This window comes from Oncorhynchus nerka, linkage group LG4 (genome assembly GCF_034236695.1).
Source record: "Oncorhynchus nerka isolate Pitt River linkage group LG4, Oner_Uvic_2.0, whole genome shotgun sequence".
Lineage (NCBI taxonomy): Eukaryota > Metazoa > Chordata > Actinopteri > Salmoniformes > Salmonidae > Oncorhynchus > Oncorhynchus nerka.
Genome location: NC_088399.1, coordinates 1,269,428 through 1,284,467, shown reverse-complemented (window position 1 = coordinate 1,284,467; position 15,040 = coordinate 1,269,428). Strand labels below are relative to the sequence as shown.

Sequence of the window (15,040 nt, the reverse complement as noted above, 5' to 3'; positions counted from 1 at the left end):
GGGTTAGGGTCAGACAGTGAAGTACGGGTTAGGGTCAGACAGTGTAGTAGGGGTTAGGGTCAGACAGTGAAGTACGGGTTAGGGTCAGACACTGTAGTAGGCGTTAGGGTCAGACAGTGTAGTAGGCGTTAGGGTCAGACAGTGTAGTTGGGGTTAGGGTCAGACAGTGTAACAGTGTAGTAGGGGTTAGGGTCAGACAGTGTAGTAGGGCTTAGGGTCAGACAGTGTAGTAGGGGTTAGGGTCAGACAGTGTAGTTGGGGTTAGGGTCAGACAGTGTAACAGTGTAGTAGGGTTTAGGGTCAGACAGTGTAGTTGGGGTTAGGGTCAGACAGTGTAGTTGGGGTTAGGGTCAGACAGTGTAGTTGGGGTTAGGGTCAGACAGTGTAACAGTGTAGTAGGGGTTAGGGTCAGACAGTTTAGTAGGCGTTAGGGTCAGACAGTGTAGTTGGGGTTAGGATCAGACAGTGTAACAGTGTAGTAGGGGTTAGGGTCAGACAGTGTAGTAGGGGTTAGGGTCAGACAGTGTAGTAGGCGTTAGGGTCAGACAGTGTAGTTGGGGTTAGGATCAGACAGTGTAACAGTGTAGTAGGGGTTAGGGTCAGACAGTGTAGTAGGCGTTAGGGTCAGACAGTGTAGTTGGGGTTAGGATCAGACAGAGTAACAGTGTAGTAGGGGTTAGGGTCAGACAGTGTAGTTGGGGTTAGGGTCAGACAGTATAGGAGGGGTTAGGGTCAGACAGTGTAACAGTATAGTAGGGGTTAGGGTCAGACAGTGTAGTTGGGGTTAGGATCAGACAGAGTAACAGTGTAGTAGGGGTTAGGGTCAGACAGAGTAACAGTGTAGTAGGGGTTAGGATCAGACAGAGTAACAGTGTAGTAGGGGTTAGGGTCAGACAGTGTAGTAGGGGTTAGGATCAGACAGAGTAACAGTGTAGTAGGGGTTAGGGTCAGACAGTGTAGTAGGGGTTAGGGTCAGACAGTGTAGTAGGGGTTAAGGTCAGACAGTGTAGTTGGGGTTAGGATCAGACAGAGTAACAGTGTAGTAGGGGTTAGGGTCAGACAGTGAAGTTGGGGTTAGGATCAGACAGAGTAACAGTGTAGTAGGGGTTAGGGTCGGACAGTGTAGTAGGGGTTAGGATCAGACAGAGTAACAGTGTAGTAGGGGTTAGGGTCAGACAGTGTAGTAGGGGTTAGGATCAGACAGAGTAACAGTGTAGTAGGGGTTAGGGTCAGACAGTGTAGTTGGGGTTAGGATCAGACAGAGTAACAGTGTAGTAGGGGTTAGGGTCGGACAGTGTAGTAGGGGTTAGGATCAGACAGAGTAACAGTGTAGTAGGGGTTAGGGTCAGACAGTGTAGTTGGGGTTAGGATCAGACAGAGTAACAGTGTAGTAGGGGTTAGGGTTAGACAGTGTAGAATAAATGTTACGGTATAGTAGTAGGTGATCTGACCATTTGTAGCTGCTGCACCATCTCCTCTCTGTACGATAGTTCTCGCTTCATCTGGTCCTGGAAATGATCTGGGATGGATAAAAATTGATTCAGTTCACAATTACACTCCCAGATAATGAGGAAATGATTTGGGATTTATGGAATAAAGTTAGGGTGTTAAGGGTAACAGTCAGGGTGTGAGGGGTTAGGGTGTGAGGGGTTAGGGTATGAGGGGTTAGGGTTAGGGTGTGAGGGGTTGGGGTATGAGGGGTTAGGGTGTGAGGGGTTAGGGTTAGGGTGTGAGGGGTTTGGGTATGAGCGGTTGTGGTGTGAGGGGTTAGGGTGTGAGGGGTTTGGGTGTGAGGGGTTTGGGTGTGAGGGGTTTGGGTATGAGGGGTTAGGTGTTAGGGTATGAGAGGTCAGGGTATGAGGGGTTAGGGTTAGGGTATGAGGGTTAGGGTGTGAGGGGTTAGGGTATGAGGGGTTAGGGTGTGAGGGGTTAGGGTATGAGGGGTTAGGTTTAGGGTATGAGGGGTTGGGGTATGAGGGTTAGGTTTAGGGTATGAGGGGTTGGGGTATGAGAGGTTGTGGTATGAGGGGTTAGGGTATGAGGGGTTAGGGTTAAGGTATGAGGAGTTAAGGTTAAGGTATGAGGGGTTAGGGTTAGGGTATGAGGGGTTAGAATTAGGGTATGAGAAGTCAGGGTATGAGAGGTTAGGGTATGAAGGGTTAGGTTTAGGGTCAGGGTATGAGGGGTTAGAATTAGGGTATGAAAAGTCAGGGTATGAATGGTTAGGGTATGAAGGGTTAGAGTTAGGGTATTAGGGGTTAGAATTAGTGTAAGAGAAGTCAGGGTATGAAGGGTTAGGCTATGAAGGGTTAGGGTCAGGGTTAGGGTATTAGGGGTTAGAATTAGGGTATGAGATGTCAGGGTATGATGGGTTAGGGTATGAAGGGTTAAGGTTAGGGTTAGGGTGTGAGGGGTTAGAGAATGAGGGGATAACGTATGAGGGGTTAGGGTTAGGGTATGACGGGATAGGGTTAAGGTATGAGGGGGTTAGGGTTAGGGTTTGAGGGGTCAGAATTAGGGTATGAGAGGTCAGGGTATGAGAGGTTAGGGTTAAGGTATGAAAGGTTAAGTTTAGGGTCAGGGTATGAGGGGTTAGAATTAGGGTATGAAAGGTTAGGGTTAAGGTATGATGGGTTAGGGTTAAGGTATGAGGGGTTAGGGTTAGGGTATGAGGGTTAGGGTTAAGGTATGAAGGGTTAGGTTTAGGGTATGAGGGATTAGGGTATAAGGGGTTAGGGCATGAGGGGTTAAGGTATGAGGGGTTAGGGTATGAAGGGTTAGGTTTAGGGTATGAGGGGTTAGGTTTAATGTATGTGGGGTTAGGGTTATGGTATCAGGGGTTAGGGTTAAGGTATGAGGGGTTAGTGTTAGGGTATGAGGGGTTAGAATTAGGGTATGAGAGGTCAAGGTATGAGAGGTTAGGGTATGAGGGGTTAGGGTATGAGGGGTTAGGGTTAGGGTGTGAGGGGTTAGGATATGAGGGGTTAGGGTATGAGGGATTAGGGTTAGAGTATGAGGGGTTAGGAATGGGGCTTAGGGTTAGGGTTAAGGTATGAGGGCTTAGGGTTAGGGTATGAGGGGCTAGGGTTAGGGTATGAGAGGTCAGGGTATGAGGGGTTAGGGTTAGGGTGTGAGGAGTTAGGGTATGAGGGGTTAGGGTATGAGGGGTTAGGGTTAGGGTGTGAGGGGTTAGGGTATGAGGGGTTAGGGTATGAGGGGTTAGGATTAGAGTATGAGGGGTTAGGTTATGAGGGGTTAGGGTATGTGGGGTTAGGGTTAGGGTATGAGAAGTTAGGGTATGAGGGGTTAGGGTATGAGGGGCTAGGGTTAGGTATGAGAGGTTAGGGTATGGGGTTAAGGTCTGAGGGGTTATGGTATGAGGGGTTAGGGTTAGGGTATGAGGTGTTAGGGTATGAGGGGTTAGGATATAAAGGGTTAGAGTATGAAGGGTTAGGTTTAGGGTATGAAGGGTTAGGGTATGAAGGGTTCGGATATGAAGGGTTAGGGTATGAGGGGTTGGGGTTTGGGTTAGGGTATGAAGGGTTAGAGTATGAAGGGTTAGGGTTAGGGTATGAAGGGTTAGGGTATGACGGGTTAGGATATGAAGGGTTAGGGTATGAGGGGTTGGGGTTAGGGTTAGGGTATGAATGGTTAGAGTATGAAGGGTTAGGGTTAGGGTATGAAGGGTTAGAGTATGAAGGGTTAGGGTTAGGGTATGAAGGGTTAGGGTATGACGGGTTAGGATATGAAGGGTTAGGGTATGAGGGGTTGGGGTTAGGGTTAGGGTATGAATGGTTAGAGTATGAAGGGTTAGGGTATGAGGGGATAGGTTATGAAGGGTTAGAGTATGAAGGGTTAGGGTATGAAGGGTTAGGATATGAAGGGTTAGGGTATGAGGGTTAGGGGTTAGGGTATGAAGGGTTAGAGTATGAAGGGTTAGGGTATGAGGGGTTAGGGTATGAGGGGTTAGGGTATGAGGGGTTGGGGATTTGTGTATGAGGGTTTAGGGTATGAGGGGTTAGGATATAAAGGGTTAGAGTATGAAGGGTTAGGGTTAGGGTATGAAGGGTTAGGATATGAATGGATAGGATATGAATGGTTAGGGTATGAAAGGTTAGGATATGAAGGGTTAGGGTATGAGAGGTTGGGATATGAAGGGTTAGGGTAAGAGGGGTTGGGTATGAGGGGTTGGGGTTAGGGTATGAAGGGTTAGAGTATGAAGGGTTAGGATATGAAGGGTTAGGGTATGAAGGGTTAGAGTATGAAGCGTTAGGGTTAGGGTGTGAGGAGTTAGGGTATGAGGGTTAGGGTATGAGGGGTTGGGGATTTGTGTATGAGGGTTTAGGGTATGAGGGGTTATGATATAAAGGGTTAGAGTATGAAGGGTTAGGGTTAGGGTATGAAGGGTTAGGATATGAAGGGTTAGGATATGAAGGGTTAGGGTATGAAGGGTTAGGATATGAAGGGTTAGGGTATGAGGGGTTGGGTATGAGGGGTTGGGGTTAGGGTTAAGGTATGAGGGGTTAGTGTTAGGGTATGAGGGGTTAGAATTAGGGTAGCCTAGTGGTTAGAGTGTTGGACTAGTAACCGGAAGGTTGCAAGTTCAAACCCCCGAGCTGACAAGGTACAAATCTGTCGTTCTGCCCCTGAACAGGCAGTTAACCCACTGTTCCTAGGCCGTCATTGAAAATAAGAATTTGTTCTTAACTGACTTGCCTGGTTAAATAAAGGTAAAAAAAATATATATATATATTTTTTTTTAAAGGGTATGAATGGTTAGAGTATGAAGGTTTAGGGTTAGGGTATGAAGGGTTAGGATATGAAGGGTTAGGATATGAAGGAGTAGGGTATGAAGGGTTAGAGTATGAAGGGTTAGGTTTAGGGTATGAAGGGTTAGGATATGAAGGGTTAGGGTATGAGGGGTTGGGGTTAGGCCATCAAGGGTTAGAGCATGAAGGGTTAGGGTTAGGGTATGAAGGGTTAGGGTATGAAGGGTTAGGGTATGAAGGGTTAGGATATGAAGGGTTAGGGTTTGGGTATGAAGGGTTAGGGTATGAGGGGTTAGGGTATGAAGGGTTAGGGTTAGGGTATGAGGGGTTAGGGTATGAAGGGTTAGGGTATGAAGGGTTAGGATATGAAGGGTTAGGGTATGAGGGGTTTGGGTTAGGGTTAGGGTATGAAGGTTTAGAGTATGAAGGGTTAGGGTTAGGGTATGGGGGGTTAGGGTATGAGGGGTTAGGGGTTAGGGTATGAAGGGTTAGAGTATGAAGGGTTAGGGTTAGGGTATGAGGGGTTAGGGTATGAAGGGTTAGGGTATGAAGGGTTATGATATGAAGGGTTAGGGTTTGGGTATGAAGGGTTAGGGTATGAGGGGTTAGGGTATGAAGGGTTAAGAGTATGAAGGGTTAGGGTTATGATATGAAGGGTTAGGGTTTGGGTATGAAGGGTTAGGGTATGAGGGGTTAGGGTATGAAGGGTTAAGAGTATGAAGGGTTAGGGTTAGGGTATGAAGGGTTAGGATATGAAGGGTTAGGGGTAGAGACAGAGAGGTAGACCTACGGAAGACAGGGAAGGGGGAGTTTCCCTTCAGAGCGTGGAACTCCTGTTCTAGTCGTCTTCGTAGATCGATCTGTTCCAATAGAACCTTCTGGAGTTCCTCTTTCTCCATGTTCTCAACATCCTCCTTTAGTGGAACAGGGGAACTTCCATCTTGTGTTTGATCCCCTGGAAAGGAGGAAAGAAAATACATTTTGAGCATGAATCAAGCACTCAATAGGACAGTGAGTTATATTATCCCTCTAATAATCTGTAGTCCTCTGATTGCAATGTAACCATTGGCCTGTAGATGTCAGTCTAACTGCATATTTCCACCTTTCTGGATGCTTGATGGGCTTTGATCTTCTATTGCCCTGTCTACTGTGTTCTCAGAGAACTACTGTCATTTACATTCTCAGTGGTCATTGCATTCCGTATAGAACCACATGTCTGTAAATGTTAAATGTCAAACTGCACTAATGATCTCATTAGAATCGTGCCCGCTATTCATTTTACTGAATATATCGATCAGACAATATGTTGTTGCATTATGTTATAAACCAATCAATAAACATGGAAAACGCTTGATCATGTAAATCACTAATTAAACCACTCGATGAATGCATTAATTAAACACTTTCCCTAAAATGCTTGAAATATCATTCACTTGAAACAATATTTTTGTTATTTATGGTGCCTGTAAAACCTATTGTTCTGTCTGCAGTCTATAGTGTCTGTAGCCGTGTTATTTATGGTGCCTGTAAAACCTATTGTTCTGTCTACAGTCTATAGTGTCTGTAGTCATGCTGCGTTTGTTAACAGTGGATTTGTATTACTGTAGTCCTGTAACCATGATAACCATATTGTTCTATCACTCTTCTACGATGTTAGTGTCGTTTCCATTATGGCCTGATTTCTTCATCTATGAACCTGAAAATGTCTTGTGTGTTTGTGTCTGAAATTCTGACAATGTGGCAAATCAAATGGCTTAAATGAAGCGATCCAGCACATTTGTGTATATAATCTCCCCCTCGCTCTCTCCCTCTCTGTATGTATAATCTCCCTCTCTCTCCATCTCTCTCTCTCCCTCTCTCTTTCCCTCTCTAGTCATTTCATGTCTTGCCTCCTTAAGCCTCCCAACACTTCCCTCATTTGGAACGGCCTGCTCTCGCTCTCTCGCTCCTCTCCTCTCTCTGTCTCATTTGACAAGCAAATCAGCAGACAGTGCCTCAGGATAACAACCTCGTTTGACAGTCAATTAACCGTGAATAGTCAAAGCCAAGGCAGTTTGCATTACATAAATGGAAAATTAGATTATTTTTCTCCCAAGAAACAGCCCTCTCCTTAAGACAGAGTCTGAGAGTCTTTGGAATCAGAACGTCTAATCACGTCGTCCATCGCCCAGGGAGACGTTTAGCAATCAGACAAAGGTGGTCTCATTTAATTTGTTTCGTGTAATTTTTTGAAATAAATTCTACATTATGTGAGGATATCATTATGGGCTACATAATAAGAATGTTGGCATAGATGTCATAAAACCCTTTTAATGTCTCTGTGACAGATATAAAAGGCAATAAGATGTGATCTTTGTAATGAAAGGTTTTGCCAAGGGAAAAGGCAATTATATGGGTTTGATATTGTTGAGATGGAGATTGTCACCTTCCCTGTGTTGAGCTGATTGTCTTGTTGAACTGTAATGGCTCCCTGTAGAACACATTCTAGAACTGTAATGGCCCCCTGTAGAACACATTCTAGAACTGTAATGGCCCCCTGTAGAACACAATCTACAAAACATTCTGGACCACATTGGAACACTGGAAACAGCCGATGTTCCTTTGCACAGTCTATCAGCTATTCCATCTATTTATGTATCTCTAGTAATCCGTAAACCTACAGTATGGTCTGTGAGAGGAGAATGAGTCTGCTGTTCTCCTTGTCTAGATAAATGTCCTATTATAGTGATGGTTTTATCTGTCTTGATAAATCAGTCAGAAAAGTTAGATATTGCAGAGGAGGTTTATCTGCCTTGATTAAACAGTTAGATATTGTAGTAGAGGTTTTATCTGTCTTGATTAAACAGTTAGATATTATAGTAGAGGTTTTATCTGTCTTGATTAAACAGTTAGATATTATAGTAGAGGTTTTATCTGTCTTGATTAAACAGTTAGATATTATAGTAGAGGTTTTATCTGTCTTGATTAAACAGTTAGATATTATAGTAGAGGTTTTATCTGTCTTGATTAAACAGTTAGATATTATAGTAGAGGTTTTATCTGTCTTGATTAAACAGTTAGATATTATAGTAGAGGTTTTACCTGCCGTCTCTCTCCAGTACTCTGGGCCAGATGATTCTGTCTCTGATACAAAGAAACTGCTGGGCTCTTTGTTTTCATCAAGAGGAGAATGAGAGAGGAAGAGGAGAACAGAAGGACATTCATTCATCTGTTTATAAGGGAACAGAGTTGATTTGGTCACCTGCACACAGAAAACTGGTAGAAAGGAACCGATGTCTTCAAACCAATAAGATGACGAGGTAACTCACGAGCTATGTTGGAGTTTTCTTTGGTTGTGTAAACAGGCAGTCCATGGTCTCTGCTTTTATGAGTCTGAGAACACAGAGAAAGACAGAGGTTTTAGCATGTGCACATCAAACCGAGAAGGAGTCTAATAATGCTACCCACAATAGAACCACTGGTGTCCTGGGATAGAGAATGCTGGTGTACACTAGAATAGCTTCTGGCCTTCACAGACTTGAAGAGTGAATGGAGTGGAACAATTCTCCTTTTGTTCTAATTTTGTCTATCATGAACAACACTCTTAATATAAGCCTGTAGTGTTACTATCCAATGGGAATCATGTAGTGTTACTAACCAATGGGAATCCTGTAGTGTTACTAACCAATGGGAATCATGTAGTGTTACTAACCAATGGGAATCCTGTAGTGTTACTAACCAATGGGAAGCCTGTAGTGTTACTAACCAATGGGATGCCTGTAGTGTTACTAACCAATGGGAAGCCTATAGTGTTACTATCCAATGGGAAGCCTGTAGTGTTACTAACCAATGGGAAGCCTGTAGTGTTACTAACCAATGGGAAGCCTGTAGTGTTACTAACCAATGGGAAGCCTGTAGCATCAATACAGCAGGACTGTCTCTCTCATCACAGTTACTATTAGACTGTGAATGTCTCCCTCATTAGTGTTATTAGACTGTGAATGTCTCTTCAGTAGTGTTATTAGACTGTGAATGTCTCTTCAGTAGTGTTATTAGACTGTGAATGTCTCTTCAGTGTTGTTATTAGACTGTGAATGTCTCTTCAGTGTTGTTATTAGACTGTGAATGTCTCTTCATTAGTGTTATTAGACTGTGAATGTCTCTTCATTAGTGTTATTAGACTGTGAATGTCTCTTCATTAGTGTTATTAGACTGTGAATGTCTCCTCATTAGTGTTATTAGACTGTGAATGTCTCTTCATTAGTGTTATTAGACTGTGAATGTCTCTTCATTAGTGTTATTAGACTGTGAATGTCTCTTCATTAGTGTTATTAGACTGTGAATGTCTCCTCATTAGTGTTATTAGACTGTGAATGTCTCTTCAGTGTTGTTATTAGACTGTGAATGTCTCTTCAGTAGTGTTATTAGACTGTGAATGTCTCTTCATTAGTGTTATTAGACTGTGAATGTCTCTTCAGTGTTGTTATTAGACTGTGAATGTCTCTTCAGTAGTGTTATTAGACTGTGAATGTCTCTTCAGTAGTGTTATTAGACTGTGAATGTCTCTTCAGTGTTGTTATTAGACTGTGAATGTCTCTTCAGTAGTGTTATTAGACTGTGAATGTCTCTTCAGTGTTGTTATTAGACTGTGAATGTCTCTTCAGTAGTGTTATTAGACTGTGAATGTCTCCCTCATTGACGTTACTATTTGACTGTGAATGTCTCTTCAGTAGTGTTGTTATTAGACTGTGAATGTCTCTTCAGTAGTGTTATTAGACTGTGAATGTCTCTTCATTAGTGTTATTAGACTGTGAATGTCTCTTCATTAGTGTTATTAGACTGTGAATGTCTCTTCATTAGTGTTATTAGACTGTGAATGTCTCTTCATTAGTGTTATTAGACTGTGAATGTCTCCTCACTTGTATTAGTACAACAGGACTGTTTCCCCTGGTTGGGGACCAACTCCCTTAGCCTTGTTAATGTGGAGTCGACAGGTTCCAGATTAGAAAGGCTAACAGGCAGAAAGTGACAAGGAGAGAACCGATATAATGTGACCATTAAACAATACCGGACTGTTCTTATTATCAGGGATCAGAGCACTGTGGATGTTTCATTTCTTCAGGGAGACGCCACTATCAATCTCTTTATGCATATTACATCAGCCAGCCTACAGCGCCAATTAAATAATAATTAGTTAAAGTGCCTTAAGGGAATATTTACATTTTTGTAGGCCTGGTCCTCCAGTGGCAGCGGGGTGTGTGTGGGGCTGGGGAGAGAGAGTGTGAGGTTCGCAGGGGGAGCAGGAGGAGAGGCAGGCAGGCTACTGCTGCTCTGGTCCTGGCTGTGATCTGCAGGGCTGCAGGGGAAGGTGACAGCCTCTTTCTCTCGGGTCTCCCATGGTCCTGATCCTTCGGTCAGCCCTCGGAGGTGCAGGCTGCTGTGTGTCTGTGGTGGGGTTGGTCTGTTGAAGCTTTCCTCTTCCTCTTCATCCTGCTTGGTCTCCACATCCACCTCTCCTTCCTCCTCACTCTCTCCTCCCTCTCCCTCTTCCTCCCCTTCTCCTCCGCTCTCAGAGGCGTAGCTGCAGCTGGTGGCGGGGGACAGGTGGCGATCCGAACCAAACTCCTCCAGGTTTCCATGGAGCTTGGCGACGCTCTCTGCATCCTTGACGACGGGTCGGAAGGCTGAGTGGTAGGAGGCTTTCCTGGCCTGGAGAGACGGGACATCCAGCAGCTTCAGCCAGCCCTCTGAGGTCACAGGGCGCAGGTCAGAGGTCAGGGGGGAGGAGTCAGGGTCAAACAGGCCTGACCTGGGTGTGGCCCTCATGTCTGGCCCTGCCCTTGGCTGTGAGGGCTCTGATAGGTCGAGGAAGGCCTGCCTGAGGGAAGGGCTCTCGGCCAATGAGGATAGGGTGTTGACGGACGGCTGTGGCTGCAGGTAGGTGGGCACTGGGAGGCCACCAGCGGTCCTAGGAGGCCAGAACATGCAGAACGGAGGGTAGAAGGTGTCTTTACGACCGGGCCACAGCAGACCTGATAGACCAGTGTTCTTCTGTCCTCCAGCCACCTCACTGTCATCTTTCTTCTGCTGACAGAGGCTGAAGGCTGGGAAGGAGTAAGGGTTGGGGAACAGGGAGGTGGGGGGGAACTTCTGCAGCATGCCGAACCCTTTACTGGGCACAGGGATCACCGGGTAGCTGCGAGGGTTCTTATGGGGAGACAGGCTGCTTCCATCCAGGTCCTCCTCCTCCTCGAAGCGGCTCCTCTTCTGGACCAGGTCAGGGGTCATCATGTGGGGCAGACCAGAGTTCACAACCTTCCCCGGCCCCATGGGGGAGCAGTGAGATGAGGGTAGACACCGCTTCCTGCTGCCACCATTAAACATGGCCTTCACGTCCTCCCAGGCAAACGCCAGGTCATCAGGAGGGGTTTTATCTGACAGCTTCAGGTGGCGTCTCCAGGAGTTGAAGTTAGCAGCGTCCGGCTGGGTGTACTTGGCTTCAGGAGTACGGTGAGAGTGGAAGATGAACTTGTTTGGAGAGAAGTACATGCTGCAGTAGGAACACTTGATGCACTTGGCTCTGCTGCTGTTGTAGCGCGCTGGGATGAAGTTACCACGACTACCCCAGGCACACTCGTGTGACACATCAAAGGCGAAGTTGTCAGGCAGTTTGGGGGGGTTGTTCTCCCCCAGGAAGGACTTACACAGCCGCTCCGCCTCTCGCTTGGTGATCATGCCACAGCGGCGAGAGGAGATGGGCATGGCGCCAGCTCGCCTCAGGATCTCCAACTGGACAGGGGTGCACTGAACACAGGTGATACCCAGCGCCACGCGGCGGTTGTGGATCTCGTTATAGCTGTAGTTCTTCAGCAAAGTGTTGGAGATCTGGGCCAGACACAACCGCTCCTGATGGTCGATCACCAAGGAGACGATGGGTACACCATACAGAACCACTTGACCCACCTGGTTGGGCTTCAGGGAGGAGTGAGGGGGTCTGGGGGGGGTCAGGGGCTCCTGCTGGAACGAGCTGGGGGGGGTGGTCATGGTAGCGCTGGTGTTGGTAACCAGGAAGTAGGTTGTGTTACCGTGGAGTCAGTCCTCCTGTCAGTCTGTCTGTCTGGATGATACTCTGCTGGAAAACCACACACACATTAACATTAAGTTCAAACTGCACATCAGTCAGACAGATTTTCAGTTAAAATAAATATCATGATTATTATTACTATTTTAATTATATCAAATTATCATTATCAAAATAAAATATATGCCTAATGGTGAAGAACCTGACGATGATTGAATAGCAATACCACATATGCTTTCTTATGTTTCTTATTTATATTATTTTATTATAAACATTAAATTAAGTTTGTATTGTAGGCGCTAAATGTTCAACTTTCAAATGTTCAACATTTTCTCGCATTTTGCAGAGTAAGTTATACGCAACTCCCGCTGAGCCCGCTGCGTATTCGACTTTAAAGCTTAAAGACACGATGTTGCATCAAAGACAAGAAGCAGCCGAACTGTTTTCAACAATGCACATCTGGGAGAATTATAGAGGCTAATTATAGAGAATCATTAGGCTTTACTCGTAAAAAAAGATCAATAGTTATTTTACTTTGGGGGTCATTTGTTGATAGCCCACAAATGTACAACGTTGATAAAAAGTTATAGAATTGCAACTGAACATGGCGAAATAAAAAATTTAAATAATTGTAATTTAACAGAACTTCCATTTCGTTGATGGCAATACATATTTTGTACTTCAAATGTTTGGTCAAAACACTGGAGGCTATATAACACCTCATTCTGAGAGGCAGTATAGAACCAATTATTAATAGTATGTATGATATTAATATATGACCTGGCTTGGTGTGAACTCTGCTGAATAATAATGTAATTTGGCACGCGTAACATTATAGGACAAAATACAGGTTGACCTGTAGATCAAACCGACATGTGAGGGTCATCCCGGCAGGGCCTAGAAAAGATACACATCAACGACATGATAGCCTACTGACAGAAGATGTGCAGTGGGGAAGGTCGAGGTATTTTACTGTGCAAGATATTCTCAATTAAAAGGCTCTATATTATGTCGCAAAATGTGCGCGGTATGCTAGTGATTTTCAGCAGATTTAGACCAGAATTCATTTTCAACATAACACAATTCTAATAATTATTGCTCATTGATGCCGATAGCAACAAAACTAATATTAAGACTCATAATAATAACAGGCCTACTCACAATAATAATAATAATAATAAGTATTATTATTATTATAATAATAATAAAAATAAAAATAATTATAATAATATCAAAAATAATAATGTAGGCTAATAACACAATAATACACGTCAAACCTCAATTGTTACACTGTGGACAGAATAGGATATCTTACCTCCTCTATAGCGTGATGTCAGAAATCCAAATGTTACGAAAATAAAGACATCCCTTATCTCTCGCCCAAAACAACCGATACATTAAAAACCACCTGCCTTACAAAACTGAAGTAAATTAATTCCGAATATTGAAGAAGATATAATATGTTGCTCTATAAAATAATATAGAAGAAGAGAATATATGTTGTTCTATAAAAGAAAGTTACCAGTCGGTGATGAGTAAGTGCGCAGCGCGCTCTGGCTTATTCCCTTTAAAGGACAAGGCGCGTGTCTAGAGGCAGGCGGTGTCGGACGGGACGTGATTGGCGCGTGGCTCTGCCCCTCTTTTAGCTCGATACTTTCCGCCAGGAGCCAATGACGTTTCACTAACTGACACTCAACACTCTAAAGAGACTAATGCAGGAGCCTGGCCCCGGGCTAAAGACGGGCTGTACACCTCCAATCTGAATGAGGACTCTGACTCACAAATCCACAAACAGCAGATATGTAGCAGGCTTACCAACAACGAGATGAACAATAAGTAGGTCGATGTCACTAACTAAAATGCCTCTGTGGCCTATTTTACACGGTGTCGGTCCTACATCACAGAACTCATGGCGCTGTGTAACTCAAACATAACCTGGAGTAGGCTAAAACAATGTGTTAACCTAAATCGCGTATAGGCTAACAATTCTAACTCATTTCATCAATATGGCTTCAGGTAATTCTACATTGCATTTTATTTGTCCTAAGCAAATTTGCCTTTCAAAACGTTTCTCTACCAAGACAGCGAACAATGCTTTTATAGGCTACCAAATATGTTTTACATTTACAGTACGACTTGTCATATATGGGCCGTCATCACAACATTGAATAGGCCTGTGAATGACTAGTAAATTAACATTGTTTCATAAATACATGGAAGAAATTGTATATTTATGACAATGAACCGTGTGTCAATAGGCTTCTAGCGGAACCAAGCAAATCAATGTTATTTAAATGTTCACTATTTCTTGATTGGCCATATGATCAAATACAATTTTATTGGTCAAATTCACGTGTTTATAGCAGATGTTATTGCGGGTGTCGTGAAATGCTTGTGATGCCTTCTGTCAGCTGACTGGGTAGTGAACATGTAAGGTAAATTATGCAGTTTGTTAAAATCACTTAACTAATTTCATGTATTCTGGCGTGAGTATTTAGCAAGTTTCTAATTGTCGTCATCACGAAGAGTTAATTTCAGGGCTTCCGTAAATTGGCCGTTAAAGACCACATAGACAACATTCAGAGAAATCCATCCATCCATCAAGTTTCCAAGCGGAGATGAGAGGAGAAGATGAGGGAGAAAAGGTAATAAAGAGCGGCTATTTCTTCATCATTGTAGAAGGCCGCATATGTCTCACCATGTCTCCCATCACTAACGATACAGGGCGGAAGAGAGAAACAGTTCATCTGAAACAGATTAAGTGTTTGTAGCCGGAACACCTAATCAATTATCTAAACAGTTTATTGATGTAAATAGTATTGATATGTAGTGAGATGACGTCATCAACACTGGATCAAACCGATTAGAATTAAATTAATTAACGACAACTAGGATGAATAACCAACAAGAGGTTCAGGTTTGACTGGATATATTTAGTCATTGGGATGGATGAACGGTATAATATAGCCTAGATATTCCAATAAAATATTTGTCAATATTTATAAATACAAATAAATGCGATTTCAGTCAATACAACAAACCCCTTTACATTTAGACTACTTTGATTACACATAATATTCAGCCTTTTATTAAATAAATACATTAAATGTAATATTAAATATACTACACTTATCAATCAATTCGTTTGTTTTCGGAATGGAATGATCATTTTGCTTGTATATATTCCCTGCCTTCATCTTAATAAATATTA

The 15,040-nt window shown here is 43.7% G+C and overlaps 1 protein-coding gene across 1 annotated transcript in view; it reads right to left on the bottom strand.

The window, feature by feature from the left end:
- Window positions 1-13,505, bottom strand: part of skor2 (SKI family transcriptional corepressor 2) — a 35,356-nt gene extending 21,851 nt beyond the window's left edge. The window contains exons 1-6 of the mRNA XM_065016664.1: window positions 13,145-13,505; window positions 9,969-11,880; window positions 8,078-8,141; window positions 7,851-7,916; window positions 5,560-5,724; window positions 1,452-1,519 (exon numbers count right to left, since the gene is read on the bottom strand). Coding sequence (XP_064872736.1) covers window positions 1,452-1,519; window positions 5,560-5,724; window positions 7,851-7,916; window positions 8,078-8,141; window positions 9,969-11,792 — 2,187 coding nt within the window. The 5' untranslated portion in view covers window positions 11,793-11,880; window positions 13,145-13,505. The remainder of the gene's footprint in view (window positions 1-1,451; window positions 1,520-5,559; window positions 5,725-7,850; window positions 7,917-8,077; window positions 8,142-9,968; window positions 11,881-13,144) is intronic.
- Between the last annotated feature and the right edge of the window lie 1,535 nt (window positions 13,506-15,040).